The sequence below is a fragment of the Tachypleus tridentatus genome, chromosome 11, assembly GCF_004210375.1.
Source record: "Tachypleus tridentatus isolate NWPU-2018 chromosome 11, ASM421037v1, whole genome shotgun sequence".
Lineage (NCBI taxonomy): Eukaryota > Metazoa > Arthropoda > Merostomata > Xiphosura > Limulidae > Tachypleus > Tachypleus tridentatus.
The window spans coordinates 69,946,000-69,963,749 of NC_134835.1; the positions used below are offsets into that span (position 1 = coordinate 69,946,000).

The 17,750-nt window shown below is 31.2% G+C and overlaps 1 protein-coding gene across 1 annotated transcript in view; it reads left to right on the forward strand.

The window, feature by feature from the left end:
- Positions 1 to 17,750, forward strand: part of LOC143231375 (protein phosphatase 1 regulatory subunit 12B-like) — a 120,404-nt gene that overhangs the window by 83,011 nt on the left and 19,643 nt on the right. Inside the window, exons 20-22 of the mRNA XM_076465920.1 lie at positions 2,186 to 2,237; positions 4,985 to 5,548; positions 13,892 to 14,050. Of these exons, the coding sequence (XP_076322035.1) occupies positions 2,186 to 2,237; positions 4,985 to 5,548; positions 13,892 to 14,050 (775 nt within the window). The remainder of the gene's footprint in view (positions 1 to 2,185; positions 2,238 to 4,984; positions 5,549 to 13,891; positions 14,051 to 17,750) is intronic.

The following is a 17,750-nucleotide window of genomic DNA, read 5'->3' on the forward strand; positions in this document are numbered from 1 at the left end:
TGCCTAGATGGACAACACTCGATGTATTCTGTAATCTTTAGAAAATACTTATACAAGCCCATTGTTGCTTCCACATTTGACTATCCATATTTGTTAATACCATGATGTTTCAAGTCATGGTTCCACTTTTACAATAATTTGAAGCTATACATTTTTCTTCTGAATGCATTGGTGCCTGCCAATTCAGTTCCTCTCTCTTTTTATTCCTGTACTGATTGCTGGGTGAAGAGTATTCCTGTTCCAGAAGTAGAGCTATACCTTACAGGTGTGTTTTTTTTTCATATTCTTGCACACCTGTTCTTTCAGAGTGGTTGCTTTCCATGTTATTGTATATTGATGCACCTTCACCAACCCCTCCATCCTTGCAGTGTGGGATACTATCGTTTCGTGAGAGGAAGTAAGACCTCTTCAGAAGATAACATTTTCTTACATTGAAAATGTATTTCTGAGTGGTACTTGCATTCTCTCACCCATTTCCCACTCATTATCCACACTGATGTGCTGGGGTTTCTGGTTTTTATCTGCCAATTCTTGAATGTTAGGATGACTCTAGAATAGTAGAAGGAGCGAGTAGTGCTAGAATAAAGGGTATAGTATGATTAATGGAGGGTAGTCACATGATTGGCATTTATTCTCAAATGGTGTGAAATTGATGGGGGATGAAATACTGGTGAACTGTTAGCAAAACATTTTAACAATGCTTAAAGGACAGTCCAGGATCAAAATAGCTTTGAGTGATAAGTGGTAAGAACTTATCCAGAATATATTGTCAGTGTAAGAAAATGTTAACTTTTGGAAAAGGTATGTAAGAACACTTTCCTAAGCAAAATATTCGTGCAATGTTCACAAAGATGCGTTAAATTTGGGGATTTAAATTTTTCAACATGTAGATATATCTTATTCTTAATGGCATTTGAAAACATGGAATAAGGATTAGTTGGGGATCCAGGATTATCTTGAAAGAGAAACTGAAATAATTCTTATCCCAGCCATTTTAAACAGAATGCAGCATCTTGTAACAGACGAGAATCAACAAATATAAAAGTCTATGGTAAAAGCCATCCATATGTCTCGGGCAACAGTATCAAATGTTATCAACAAGAACCTCCATCTGGGAAAAGGCCAACAGATGAGGCCTGCTGTCATACCCCCACCATTAAACTGTCATGTATTTCAAGCAGCTAAAGAATGGCATGGATGTTTCTACACTTCTCTGTGAAGAAACTTGTTATGTTACCAGATTCAATGAATGGAATCATGCAGTGAAATGTGGTGTGCTTTACACCACCACATGGGCTACTGTGATATATTCTATCATCAGATAGAGCTTTATCAGACCTGGTGACATGGACTTTAATGATATTTCAAGGCTCTTAAATTATTTTAATGTTCTTAGTAAATCTGTTTCTGTGTAAATTTATGTTGTTTTCACACAGGAGATATTTGTGTCTTTATATCAATTTATTTTATTTGCAAAGTAATTTAAACCTCAAAACCTGTGTACATGGGTGGGTTCTGTGTGTGCATGTCACAACTTTTGACAGTTATATTCAAAATTTAATTAAACTGCTTTATTATCATTGACTGTCAACAACTGACATCAAAACAGTTAGTAAATCAAATATAAGTGTGATATAAAATGTATTAATTCAAAATCAAATATTAAAAGAAATTGCTCAATATTCACACATTTGTGCTACAAGTTGTTCACCTTACATTTTATTACTTCTACCACACAATGTCAACAGAGCCTGATAAATTATAAATTCAAACTTAACATATTGGCAAGCCATAACATAAAGTAATACTCTCTCAACTTCTTGATTTGCTGAGATATCAATATATTTGGCAAATGTACCTCAGAAACCCCTCTCATCCCCTCATTCTTTTGAGCCCACTTTTTTACTTCTGCCCACCTGTCTTAAATACACATAAAAGCAGACTGAGGAATATCCAAATATGATGATTGTGTATCAGTTTTATTGTGAGTAAAGCTGTAATTCACTAGCAAACCCTAAAGTGTGTTTTCTACAACCATTGCTTTGAATGGGAATTTTCTCATCCTGTTTATGCCTTATGTAGAAAACCAGATACATTAGAGTATTTTTGATATCTTATTCTGATGAATGATGATTGTTTGTCTTCTAAGATGTATGTTTAAAATTTGCACAATTTTTCACCTCAGTTTGAAAGAATTAATGAGGTTTAGTGCCAGGATCAGTGACCACATCTCCCAAGTAGAAGAATATTACATAACATCATAAGTAATCATTGTTCGTTATGGTTCTATTTATTGTTATATATTTAATAGATATATGATTTAATAATAATATATGCACACATATAATATATGGTAGTTAAAATGGACACTAATTAAATTTACACTTTGTAGGTCAGTTTTACAATATGATTATAACCTTGAAAATTGAATATGTGCCAAAGTTTCTGACAATCCTGAGTTGTTTTTCAAACCAAATTATTTTGAGACTTGGAAGATATTAAATACAAGAATACTAAATTCTTGTCACAAATTTGTTTGTTTGTTTGTGCCAAATTGCCCATTTTAGATTTGTTTACTCCTTGACCTTCAGAGTTTCTTATACTATAGATATTGCTAAAGCTATAAGGTGAGTATCCATCGTAGTTTTTCTCATGCACCTCCTTTTAAACATAGTTGTAAAACAAACATTCAGTCCTGAGGGACTGGGAAAATCCAAAACTGAACATGGTTTTGTACTTTATGATGTAAAAAACTTGAAAATTACATGGTTTCCATGGGTCAGGGTAACCAGGAGAAATCAGTGAAATTTATATTTTGCATATTTTTGCCTGAAAATGATTGGGGAATCTCATTTTACAGACAGTAACTGGGAAAAAAGTTGTGTATTTCATGAACTTCAATGATGCTTCCAGGACATGTTAAAAGATATATTATTGTTAGCCTCCAAAAATCACATGTAGCTTAAATCTGACAAATCATATTACTATTCATATTGACTGTATCCATAAACTAAGCTAATGTGATCTTATAAATTTTAGTACATTAATAAAATAGTCCCAGTCTCAGTAATCATAGTTGGGACACTTATTATTCTGGGTATATTATGTCATTGACCTGTTTGTGTAGGAAAGATTTAAAAGATGTCAAAGTGGAAACATGGTTTGATTATTTTTGGAAAGTGTGACAGTTTAAAACTAGAAACAGATTACACAGTTTTAATACATCATTAATTTTAATTCATCTCTGTACTTATACTTACTAAGTAAATTGTAATAAATTCACTAACAGGTCCAACCTTATAAGATGTTCTTGGCTTAAGGGCCAAAATCACAACTAAGTGAGGATACTCAACTGGTGACCTAAGACAAGAGTGGTCATAGAAGTTTTATATGATTTACCTGTTACTCCTAATTTAGACTAAGTATCATTAAGTGTAATTTTAATTGAAGAATATTAGCAACTCTTCTTGTCAAAATTGTTGGAAAATTTTGTTACACAGTTTACTATATTTTGTATGCTAGTTATTGGTGTCCAATAATATATCTGGCCTTTGTTATCTTTCATTGCACAGTGCTACTTATTGCACTTTGCCCAACCACTTGCATAATGAACTCCCAGCCACTGTTGTATTTTTTCATTTGAGGTTTATCAGTTGGAGTCCATGCTAACATCACCTTAGAGACTGCTCCTTCTAATAAATTTACAACCTTTGCAGTGTTTGTCTGATCCACTTGTCACACAGTCCTTTATAAAAGTTACACACACACTGTTTAGCATCTTCTGTGTGTACTGTTGTCTTTTTATACGTATTGTAATTAAAAACTTGTAAGAATTTGTATACATAGTGTGTGAAATACAAGAGTATTAAACTACCTACTTATATTGTATTTCATGTATAAATTTTGAAGTGTTGCATCTTTATGCTTGATTATTAATCAGTAGATAAATATAACAAAACCATGTTTTAGGTATGAATGATAAAGATAATTTTCACTTTCATTGCATGATATATAGTTTTTGAAATAGAGTAAAATTTGACCTTTTCTTATATTAATCCATTGTATTAATATTGGATATTTTTATGTTTAGATACTTTATGTATATGATGACAATGATTATAATATTTGTTTTATGGTATTTTCTTCATTATTTCTTTTTGAAGATTTAAAACTTGGTAAACACGATGGGGATTCAGGCTATAAACAGAGGTTTGTAACTTTTCACAGTTACTTTCAGTACTGATTGTGTAATTTTGTTTTATTCATTTTGCTTGTTTTCTTTCAAGTGGGAATACAGTGTAGCATTAAAAACACTGAAGTACCATGGTGATGGTACTGGAATTTTAAATCATCTAATTCTCTGCTATTTTCATTTCTCTTTTTTTCATAAAATTAGTTTAAGAATGTAAAACTAATAAAGTTTCTTGATTAAAAAAGAATGCTTTTTTTACAAACCTATTAATAGCTATTATAGCAGTCCTACTGGGTTAGAACATAGTTGTTCTGGCCAATTTCAACTTTAGACAAGCTGGCACAGTTTAAGATAGTTGTTGCAAGTAATGTGCTAAAAATAACTAAAAGTAAAAAGGAAGCATTGGAGCAACACTTCATTGTGTGAAGAGAGAGAGAGAGAGAACATCTTCAACAGAATGACAATGAATACTCAGGACTTGTAATTAGACTATTGGAATCAACTTCAAATTATATAATATAATTCCATGTAAAGTAGGTGTGGAGCATAAGTAGTAAGTTTTTGAAGTGAGCTGAAGAAAGATGATTAATCTTGGATTCAGAGATGATGGACTGTTTCTTGAGATTCGTTTATTATGGATATGACCCACTTCCAACATATAAATTGTTCCTATAAATAGATAAAACATTAATATCCTTTGTTTCTTATCTTTTGTAGGAGGTTGAAACTCCTCTTGCATCTTTTGATAAAAGAAGTTGAATGTTTGTTAGAAATGAATTATTTTCACTGTAAGTAGTTGAAACTTTATATTATACTTTAGTTAAACTAGTTTGGTACATCATGCCTTATGGTTCCTATGGATATACTAGTGGTCACAGACAAGGACCTTCCTATACATATGGGAAGCCTTCTGTGAGTTCTTCTCATTCAGCCAGTGGCTATTCTTATGGATCAGGTTCAAAATATTCCCCAAATTATGGGGGCACAGCGACCTATGGAAGCTTAATTCCATCGTCTAATCAACGATCATACTTCAGAGATTCACCTACCTCAGGATCCCATTGGACAGACAGCCCACAATCCATAAATTTAGATACACCATCCTCTGGACACAGTTTACACAGAGAATCCTCTGGTAGTTCATCATACAAGGGTTATGATTCTGCTTACCAGTCACAGTCACCCAAGTTTTCTCGTATTGTGGAGGGAAAGGACAAAACACTGGTTGCACCCTACTCTTCTTCATCACAATACTCTGTCTTACCATCTCAAGACTGTTCCCTTACAAGTTCTAAATCTTCAGATTCCATATCTGGAGGAAACTCTTCAAGCTCAGACAGCTGTGATGAATATACAGTATGCTCTTTCTTGATCAGTTTATTATACTCCATGTAATAGTGGTTTTTGCAGCTATTTTGTAGTCAAATCTATTTTAGTTGTTTTTACTTGTAACTTTTGTGTTGATTGTTCTCAAAACTGGAGACCTGTAAAGATGAAATATTACATGGCATTATTTATTTGTTTAATATGGTGAGATCAATGGTAACCTGTATTTTCAAATACTGTGAAAGTTGGCAAGAAATGTTTAAAACACCTTTTGTGTTAAGTTCGAAAGGTTCTTTTAAACATTTGACATTAAGAGAGCTTCAGTTTCAAACATATGTCAAACACTGGAAAAAACATTGTTTATATGAACACTAAGACTTAACAGTGCATAATAAATTTATTGTTACTTTTTCTTAAAGCAGTAGTCACATTGCAATAGTTACTGGCTTTTTTAAAAAGTTTTTAAACAGAACAGTGAATAATTTTACTAGATAAAGTGCAGAAAATTTACTGTTCTTGAGAAAAAGAATAAACACATTAATGCACCATTTTAATTATAAAATATTTGTGTTGGAATATACTTAAAATATCAGTAAAACTAGGCAGTATAAAGTATATATTTAAATTATAATAATTAATATATGGTAAACAATTCTAATATTGATATATTAGAGTTCTATGTTACAGTTATTTTTTATTATCAACTGTTATGTCTTGATAAACTAAACAAATTTTGATTATTCTTAGGCTGTTCATTGACTCATTGCTCTTATGCCAACCTTGTGTAGATATTATTATATTTGTTCACATAGTTTCAGATCACTTTTTTTCTTTTTAGAGCACTTCATTCTAGAAATCAGAGTTAGTACTCTGGGGTTTGTAATGTGAAAAATGTTAGTAATTTTATAGCATAAGAAATGAGATACCAAGTCTGTTATTTTAGTCTTAGATACTGTGCACAGAAGGTTAAGGTTTCATCTCAAAACTATCTCATCAGTTTGACTTTTTCTCAAGTAAATTATTGTAGAAATATATTTAATTTAGCTAAAGAAATGTGATATATCTAAATAAATTACATTTTAATAAATCCAGTGTTTTTGCAGGTATTATCTATGAACTTATCTATGTATGCTATCTTTTATTACACTGTCATTGGCTACAGGATGTTAGCAAAATTTGTAATTAGCTAAAAATGTGACCAGTATTAGAAAGCATTACCAGTAATAATAAATAGTTTTTGTCATAACATTATGTGATTTAATAAAAGCATATTGGTCAGAGAAGTTGCTCTGATCCGTCTAATCTGCTGTTCTCAAAAAGCTGCAACTATATTATCACTTCTTGGAATCAGCAGATCAGGCTATAGTATCATACTCACTTCATTTTGTGATACCAAAGGAAGGGATATCATGAAAATTCAGGTTCTTGGTTACTGGTCTGTGTGGTTCATAGTAATTATAAAGCTGATGTTCTTTTCTGCTTTAAAAAAACAACAAAAACTTAATTTTGAGCAGCATTAGTTTTGAGTATGACAAGACATACGGCATTGTGCCAATTTATTATTATATATAATATACCAAAAAATCGTTTATTTATATGGATAATAAAATGCATTTGGTACACATATTCTTCTGAAAGAGTTAATTGATTTTATGTTATTACACCCTTGAGCATGTTTAGAAAATGACTGACATTATACAGTCTCTCACAGAAACAATAATTATTTTATTCCAAATGTATTTCCTTGCATGCAAATATGCCTGTATGGGAAAATTAATTTTTTTTAATTTCAGATTTTTATAAAGTGCCTGTAATTATAAGAACATTGCCATTGTGAAATGATGCCATTAAAATTTAAATGATAAAATTCATATATTCTATCTTATTAAACATTGACTGAATTATATGCCCAGTTTTGGTACAATTTACTTTTACATAACAGTTGTTCTTTATGAAAGTTAATATAAATACTACCTAATCTGCTACTATATCTATTGTATCCTGGCCAGCTTGATGAACCCTGGTATTGGGCAAAAAACCTCATTGGCACTGGATATAGCAAATGTTGTGTAGTTGACATATTATTACACATTCTTTGCTTTCACTCATAAATTCTCAGAATAGCTGATGTGGTTTTCTCTTGTTCATACTATGGTTACTTGATCTATTCTGGAAAAAGAAGACTAAATTGCTAGTTCACCAGTTCATCTGAATGATAAAGTGAATCCAAATAAAAATAATAAATAAATAATTAATGTTAACTACAGAATAGATCAGAGTGGCCAACTCTAGTTTAGGAATCAACTTTTTCCATCATTTATTTTTTATTGCAAATTTGGTAATCGGCAACTGCACTGCCTCACGTCATTGTTAATGTTGCGTGCTTCATCACTGCCACAGACTCTGCCCATTTTGTATCGTCAATGTAGTTTAGATGTTTGTTATTGAGTGTGTTGTTTTACATGTGCTTGCAAACATATTTTTATTTTTCAACTTTCAAGTGTTTAAATATTTTATTTTTAATCCCATAATATGGATAATTCAAAAATGAAAGAATCCTGATGATGGTGAACACTCAGAAAATAAAGACAATTTAATTGATTCTAACATTACTGTCCAAAAGAGAATGATGCGTGACTGGAAAAACATGAAACAAGAATTTGATGAAAGTTGGGAGTTGAAATTTGCAGTGATTGAAGCAAATAATAATCCAGTGTGTCTTTTGTGTAACAACGTTTTTAGGAATAATAAAGTCTACAACCTTAAGCAACACTTTAACAATTTTCACAACAAATTTGCTGTAAAATTTCCAGTTGGTAGCAAAAATCATATGAATGAAATATGCTGTCTGAGAGCACAATTTCATAAACAAAAAGGAGGCCTAAAAAGAATTTTATCATTGATAGAACTTGTTATATTAGCTACCTATAAAGTAGCTGGGATTCTAGCTAAAAAAAATAATCTTTTGATGCTAATCTAGTAAAAGAAATATTGATTGTGGTCGTCCGAAACTCTTTTGGAGAATTATGATTCAAAAATAAAAGATGATATTCTTCAAAAGGTAAATAATTTGCAATTAAGTCGAAGAACAATTGTTCGCAGAATGCTAGAGTTAGTGAAAGACAGAAAATCAGTTGCTTGAATAACTAAAAGACTGTTTGTACTTTTCTTTAGCCCTAGATGACTCAACAGATGTTAGTGACACTGCACAATTGATATTTTGGGTTTGATACGTAACTTCAGATCTTCAAATGAAGGAAGAAATGATGGCCTTCATGAATTACGAGATTGAACATGTGAAAAAACATCTTTGAAAATGTCTTGAAATGTCAACAAAAATTCAATCTGAATTTTAAAAAACTGGTTTCTGTGAAAACAAACGATGCTCCTGTCATGACTGGGGCGAAATTAGGTTTTGTTTCTCTTTTGAAGCAGGTTTTAATTGAAAATAATGTGAATTTCATGCTGTCATATTTCCATTGCATTTTGCATCAGGAAAATTTGTGCTCAGATGTCTAAAAGTGATGAATTGAAAATTTGATGGACAATGTTGTTGAAATTGTGAGTTATATTAGAAGTGGAAGCTCTCTTATCTGTCAACAGTTTGTTGAGTCTTTGAAGAAAAGCAGTGACTGTACTTTTGATGACCTTACTGATTTTGCAAATGTAAGGTGGTTAAGTAGAGGAAGGTCTTGGAATGATTTACTTCCTTATTTCCTCAAATAAAAAAGTATCTTGTTGAAAAAGGTAAGATTGAAAATTTTTTGAAATTGAAACTTTGTCATGACAGTGTTATTTGCACTTTCTGTGTGACATAATGGCTCACTTGAATAATTTGAATATGAAGATTCAGGGAAGAAGTAAAATAATAAGCGAGCAATTACAGTCTATTCATGAATTTCAATTAAAGCTTAAACCTCCTTGTGGAACAATTACAAAAGAATGATTTGACACATTTTGCAAAGTTGAATAGTAAGGACTATGATTTCTTTGATGCTAAAGATGATCTTTATGTAAACTGGATCAAAAATATATCTCAAAAATTTGAATCATGTTTCTCTGAATTTAAAAATTTGAAATTGATATTTGAATTTTTGCATGATCCATTTTAATTTGGCTTAGGAACTTTCAGTAAGGAAATTACATTTTTTTTGTCTTTGGATAAGTGGATTTGAAGATGAGATGCTTACCCTGCAAAGTATAGAACACATAAAAGGTAAACAGAAATGTTCTATCAGAGAGATGTGGCTTACTATTCTGATAAATGAGAGTCTTCCAAATTTAAAGATAGCAATTTCTAAATTATTTTCCATTTTTATATTCCCATGGGTGTGTGAGTCAACATTGTTTACACTAGATTTTTTCAAGTCTAGATACATGTCTTGGCTTACTGACATAAATTTAGAGGCAGATCTAAGATGCTCATTGAGCACAGATATTAAGCCAAATTTCACGAAACTTCAAGGTTAGTTGAAATGTAATTATTTTGATTAAAATAACTTTTTTTTTTTTTAAAGTGTTGCCAACGTTGATTTCATTAGCCACAGTTGTGGCCACTATGAAAAATAATTTGCCCACCCCTGGAATAGATAATTGGTATTGTGTTATTAATTCTTACGATAAAATTCGAATCTACAAATGACTTGTACAAACTTTGTGATAGTTACAGTTTTGATCTTGTTCACACTATAATAGTCATTGTTCATGAAAGTTTATAATATATAGTCATTAGACCAGTATTACTTCTGCCATATCCCCTCTGGCCCTATGATTCCTGGTACTGGGCAAAAGGCTTTATCAGAATTGGACATGGCAGATGTAGTTTGGTTGGCATGTTATAATGTATTCAGCTTTGCTTCCACTCGTAAAATCTTAGAATTTAAAGTGACTGAATTTCACACAGAATTAATCTGTTTAAAGTTTCTGTTTTTAGTGTTTTGGCAAGCATCTTTTCAGGATAACTGATTTATTTTGTTGCTTGAATGAAATGAAAGTGGTTTGCTAGTCTGTGCATGTACTTTTGAAAACATATTGGCCCATATGGTTCATTAGCTTTACTTTCATTCATTCTTTTATTTCTTAAAGGTTTATTTTGTTTCCATTGTCTAATTTTATGTAAACTCATCAAACTGATCTCAATAAATTTTGCATGAATTTTTATTTAAGCTATAAAGATGATTAAAGTTTTGTACAAGCATAATTTTTGTCCTAAGCTCATAATTATTTATAAACTTTATAATTTCTGTAAACTCCAATTTTTATGTGGTAAATTGCTTGAAAATATAGTTATTTTTAATTCATTTGACTTCAATCATAGTGAAATGTTTCATTTATTGGTTTCACCATTTTCAATGTCCATAATATTTAGCTTCAAAACAACAGTAGTTATAACATTTTTCTTTAAAATTGGTATTTCTGGAGCTAACTATTTTGAGTTCATCTTGAGTGCTTAAATTTAAAGTGTTCTATAGAATGGAATACCTGGGATGGAAGGTTGCTCAAATGAGGATAGATTATGATCTGAAATTATTTACTCTTGGAAAAAAACAACAACAGAGAGTTAGAATCCTGACTGGGGTGTTTAAGATTGTTAAAGAATTGATAGTGTTGATGTATCATCTTTGTGCATATTTAATAGGAAGCATGGTAGGACAAGGGAATGCAAATACATAAGTTTTGGCAGGGTTGCATTCATCTTCAGCTAAGATACATTTCATTTTTATAATGAGGTTGTTGACCTTTGGAATGGGTTGCCTGAGATATGATGAAAGCAGTGAATGTAAGATAGTTTAAAATAAGGATTGACAAATATTTGAATGACAAGGACTGACTTTGAATATTTTTTTGTTTTTTTTTAATAGTTTAATGGATGAGACAGTCTAAATGAACCAACAAATCCATTAAATGTTATAGCATAATGTTCTATTTTTAGTTCTCATTATATTTATTAAAATCAACACAAATCTTTATAGAGGTCGAATACATTATAGTAAATTGGTTTTGGATTCTCACCACATTGTTACAATCACAGTTGCCACATCCAATCATTTTCTATTTGATGATTGTATAGTGTAGTTTCAGTTGAAGGTGGTTCCATTTTAAGACGGTTGCTTTCTGTAAGCCTTCTAACATACTGTAGTGATACTTTTCTAGTATTTATTTAATCAGTCTGATCACACAAATATCCGTATATGCTGCATCTGATGACTTCCCCAGTATGTCTTCATATGGAATGGCATAAATACCCATTTTCTTCTCCAGCTGTTTAAAGTATCCAGTTTTCTAGTGAAACCTATTGACCTTAATTTAAGAAGGAGATCCTTTTTATTGTACTACATTACTGTTGCCTGGGTTTTTAAGTGGATAGGTTTTATCACTGACATTTGTGCTTATGCATTTAGTTCTGTTATAAGATGCTACACTTTGCCTTCTATGGCTAGTGTAAGATGTTTTACAGGCCTCTTTCTATATTGTTGTGATGCCCAAAGTTGGTTCATGTTCCTTTATTTTCAAATGACATTAAGTACAAGATATACCCTTGTCTTGGCAATTTTAAATCCCTGATTCTTACTGCATCCTTATGAGCTGAATTTATGAATATTTAGTTAAGTACTATTCCTAAAAGTGATGGATTTTCAATAGCATTACTGCTTTCAAAATGCCATAGCACTGTCAGAATGCATGTTGGTCATCCACAACCTTATTTCCAGTGTGATTAATGTATGATTTAGACTTGCTGGTTTAAATATATATAATATTTCTAATGTATTATATACTCAAACTTGTCCTTCATAAATCATTCTTGTTGGATAAACTATAACTGGCCTGTTTTTAAAAGTAGGGTTTTGCATAACCCATTACACTATCTTAAAGTGATTTGCTCCTCTGGGCTCCCTAACATGCTTTCATCCCCTTTCATCAAGTGGAGTGCAGGAATCCTTCCCACTCACCAGTTCTTAGCTGTTGAGGAAGTAGACCATGGAGCCTTCTTCCTGAGTGTGATCAGTTGTATCTAGTAAAGATAGGGCAGTGGTGTTTTGTTGGTGTAAGTAGTTCAAACCCTCATCCTATCAGGGAATGAAATTCCTATTGCTACCTGGTTTTCAACAGGAGTTAACCCACCAGGTGCAGTTCATCTTTCCGTGTGGCTTTCCTCCATTCTACTTCTCCCTGCATATTAATTTCTGGATGGTCTGGTGTTTAATAGGTGCAGAACCACCCAAAATAAGCCCTTGCTCATGTAGTTGATAAGACCCTCCTCCCACCATGGATTAGATAAAAGTACCTGATGAATCCTTATTTTGAACTGGGGCTGACACATTACATATGGTTTGATACACTCTACCCCCACTATACCATTCAGTACATCGATATTCCATACTCATATTTTGGACTGTGCTTGTTTTCTACTCAACTTGGCAGCACATACAATCAATATGGGTGAAGAGTATACCCTGGTACAGATGGGGTGAAATCTCCCACAGTTGTACTCCTATACTTTTTCATGGCTTAAAGTATAACACTTCATGATTTTCCTTCAGATGCTTTACAACGAAGGTGGCTCATCTAGGTAACTTTTGTATTTATCCTAACACTAATTCAGTGTTGGGATTCAAGATAGTACATGAACAGATGTGAGGTACATTATCAAAAGTTGACATTTTCCAACACTGAATATATATTTCTGATAGGTAATTAGAAATTAGATACTTTCTTCTACTTCCTGCCCATTCTTACCACTTTCAGTGCACCTTTTCTTTCCTAATATCAAAGTGATGATTGCACAATCAGTATATAAAGGAGTCAGCTGGGCTAAGAGGGTGTGTTTCACTCCTGTTGGTGGAGGTTTGTTGCATGCTTATTTGCATGCTACAACAATATCACATGGGAACATGCCAATTTAGGTAAAACACTAAAGGCCTAGTGGTGTGTAAAAAAAAAAAATGTGCATATAGAGAGCAGCACAAAACCAAGAAAAGCTATTATGTGAGAGAAGGTATATATTAAAAAAAAAACATTTTCAGTGCTGAAAAATGTTAACCTCCAGAAACCAAACTAATAACCTTCTAGGTTTTTTTTAAGCAAAATACATAGCCTTACTGGTCATTACAAACCAAATCTATAGTCTTGCCTGTTTTTTGATATGATTAGAGGCTTGAAGGAACTTTCATCCTATTTCAAAATTTTACTAGTCTTTTAAGAGAAAAATTGTGTTATTGAAAACATTTTTCCTGATTATTATGTTGATAATTTATTATGAGTGTTTGTTTAAATGATTTTATCTAAACAATAATGAAGTAATGTTGACCAAACTGTAAGTAAACTTTTTATGTTATAATGATTAGAAAATTAACCTAAATACTTGAATTACAGACATTGTCTGAATTGCAAAAATCTCGTTATGGATCAGCTGGACAACAATGGGATAGTGGCCACTCAGAAACATCACGGGCCTCTGATCGTCTTGGTCAAGGCTCTCTAAGCAGCAGCACAGGCAGTCTAGCTGAAGAAAGTGATAAAGATTTCAAAAAGGTAATAATAAAAGGTTTATAGAATACAAAGTGGTACAAAAATATCTGTTGTCAAATTATTGCATGGCTGTTCTAGGTAAGCACTAATATTACTAATTGTTTTTACACTCATTGCTAAACATTTTTCTTTTTTGTAAGAAGGCAGTGACTTGTAATCTATGCTTTTGACATGAGACCACTATAAAATTCATCTATCAACAGAAAGTTTAAATTGTATATTTTATCTTTTTTGAACTATTGTTGAATTAACTATATACTACATCACAAGAAGGTGAAGTTGAAACCAAGAACATTGAAATTTGACAAAAATTTACAATTCATTTTGAGGAAAATAGTGTTTGAGAATTATAGTTTTTTGTTTTTTTGTTAGTATTTGTTATAAGCTATAGTTTCAATTTTTTAATTTAGACATTTTCTAGAGGGTACATAAAAGTTAGTATTCAAGAAGTTCTATGGAGTATGTAAAAACATATGGTTTTTACCATAATGTAAAAATAATAATATTGAATAATATGGTGACTGAAACTTGTGTATCCAAATTTTCTCTAGTTCAGAGCATTTCTTTGCTATCTGCACTGTTCGAGATGTTAAAGTGTTTTGAAGTGGCAAACAATGTCACATTTACTTATAATGTTGTAATGGCTGTATAGTAAAGTATTCAATAAGTGATTCAGTTCAGTGTTAGTAGTGAAAGTTTTTACATCTATTTAGTTTGTTGATCAGTTAACTGAAGAGTCGTATATGTAAGTTCATGAATAAGTTAGTTATCATTATTGTATTTGTAGTTAAGGCCTCTTACCCCAAGAGATATTTTCAGGACCAGGAAAAAAAGAAATGTTTAGGCCCTCTCAAAAACAAACCAAAAATCTTTATGGGAAATTGAATGAAATACTGTTGAATGGTTTTACAAAATCGCTAATATACCAAATGGTGCTATTTAAGTACAGTATTTTCAGTGGTGTAGCAAAACCAGTTTTATATCTATAAACGTATTTAACCAAATGCAGAGAACTAAGAGAAAATGAAAAGTAGAATGTGTGGACTTGTCAGGTAGCAAACATCTTTTTCACTTTAGGACTTCCACCTGTTAGCAAACTTTTTTAAATGATATTGGTAATTATATATATATTTTTTAATGAATTATAAATTCACCAAATTTAATATTTAAAAATCACAAATTTTGCCTCTTTATTGAAGACCCCAGATTTATGACCCAAACTTGGGACATTTGCTCTAGCTGTCACACTGCCTACAAGTGAACTGCTTGTAACAAACATTATTACAGAAATTAATGTGTTATTGTTGCAGTACTGTTCATGCATTATTTGTACTAATTAATCCAAAAGAACCTCAACAATGATAGAATACACTACAACATTTGTATCAAAATATGTTGGTGAAAATAAAACAACTTTAACTCAACTTCAATATGATAGCAACAGAGGCAAGAAGAGAGATGGAGAATTTATGGAAAGTGTTATGAAAGAATAGTACTTAAAGAGGAATTAATGAAAACAAATCTAATAGAAAAAAAATCTATGAAGCTATTGAAAATGTACACAGAATGATTACAGAAGTAAGATCTAACTAGAGAAAAACACCAGTGAAAATGCAATGTTGTAATGACAAAATCAAATAGGTATAGAAATAAATAAATGATAAAATGTTTGGTAGAATGTTTGATAAATGGAAAAGCAAAGCCTGCCTCTGTAATTTTTTTTCATCTGTCAAAGAATTCCAGTCTAAAATGCCATCCACTACAAAATTTATAACAGAAGAATTTGTTTGATTTACACATACTACCACTAGCTTCGTGCCCTCTGTTACAACAGGACCTTTCTTCACAATTTAAGCCATGTTACTTTCACATCTTATTGCAGAATTTAGTTGGACAATTAAGCAACATCACCTGATTGAGAAAGTAGTGGTCTCTGATGAAAAGGTACCATAGAAGGCTTATATTTTGAAATAACTTCCAGAGTAAATGGGTGTAGAATAACAACAAACTATATGTTGCTGTCAGTTTAATAGAACTATCTTAAACAGTATTAAGTAGCCTTCCAGCTGAAAGTCATAATAGCTAACAAGGATTGGTAGCTGCTTTATCCATCAGGTTTGGAGTGACACGTAAGAAACATCCAGAGAAAACTTCTAGGACAGGATATGAAGGGGAAAAAAACACTTTGGCTGAACTTGCAGAAGATTCAGAAAGGCTTAAACAGTTATCTTAACCTGGACACTTCACATGAAATGATATGTTCTTTGGAATGTAACTAATTTATACATGTAACAGATTAGGATATAAGAATTAGGATAAAGCAAATTAGGTGTATTTCTTTAAAGGAAACTTTCCAATTGGCAGTGGAACTGGAATCCATTAACTCTCTGGATATGTGTGAAGGTTAAAGTGCATGCCATGGCTTTTCTAAATATTTATATTCTAAATTTAGCTCATATACTTCATTATTAATCTTTTCTGATAACACTGACATAAAAACTTAGTTTATAATTTAAATTTTAATTTAAAAAGGAAATACTTAAATAAATTCAGTCTTAATTCCTATACATTACATGACACTTCTTAATTTTGAATTGTCCATTTTAAACATACTTTCCAACAATGTTTCAGTTTCTGAGTTTTAACACAAGTTACATATTTAGAGTATAGGGATTGCTAAGACACAATCTAAACTTATGGTCTCCAGTCTTCTTGCTTTACTGAGATACAAACCAGAAAATTGAACCCACATACTACATCTTCTTGTCACATCCCATCTTTAAAAAGTGTCAGTAATTCTTTCTTGTATCTGTTGTTGGATTATTTGTAACTAACAGAAAGAGAGGATTTTAATGTATCTAATTTCCTGCAAAAATTTTTTGATCCAGTGACAGGTTTTGAATTATTTGGATTACAGTTTCATTCTTCAATATTTTTTAGTCATCTCAAACCTCCAATGGAATTATTTTAAATCACTTTAGCTTAAGTGGGAAACAAGTTAAATTAGAATAGTTATAGGACATTGTATTATTTTTGTGTTATTTTGCATTTTAATGTGAATATTTGAAATACTTAAGAATTTAATAAAATACTAACACCCTACCAAAAATTAGGATAAACTTTTATCCAGATTTAAACTAAAAAAAAAGTACAAACCCACATGTAATTACTAATTATATTTTTTTATTTTTATAAAAGGAACTCAAATGTAAAAATTAGAAACCTGTTAGGTTACATAAAAAAATTAAGGTAAACAAAATCTATTTACAAGGAATGCATATGACCTACTCGTGTTACTTTCACTATGCTCTCACTGGATGGTTTCTTGCTTTGTTACACTAATTTAGTAAACACATGGTTAAAAGAACAGTAAAACAACAAAATTAAATGAAATCAGTAACAAAGGGTTAGAAGGTTGAAGATTTTAGTATAAGTAACTGTAACTTTCTATTACAATTTACAGTCATCCTAGAAGGAAAACCAGAGTAGTTTTAATTTATTTTGTATCTTTGATGTGGTAATTTACAAAGTCAGTCAAATGGATTGAGCCTGTGTACCTTGTAAGGGTTAGAAAAAATAACAGATAAAATATAAATTTTAGTAGAAAAAAAACTTTTGATATTTATTTAATAGGTTCCAGAGATTATGTAAATAAAATATGAAAAATAGAAGATAAGAAAAAAATACATTTTTGTTTTAATAT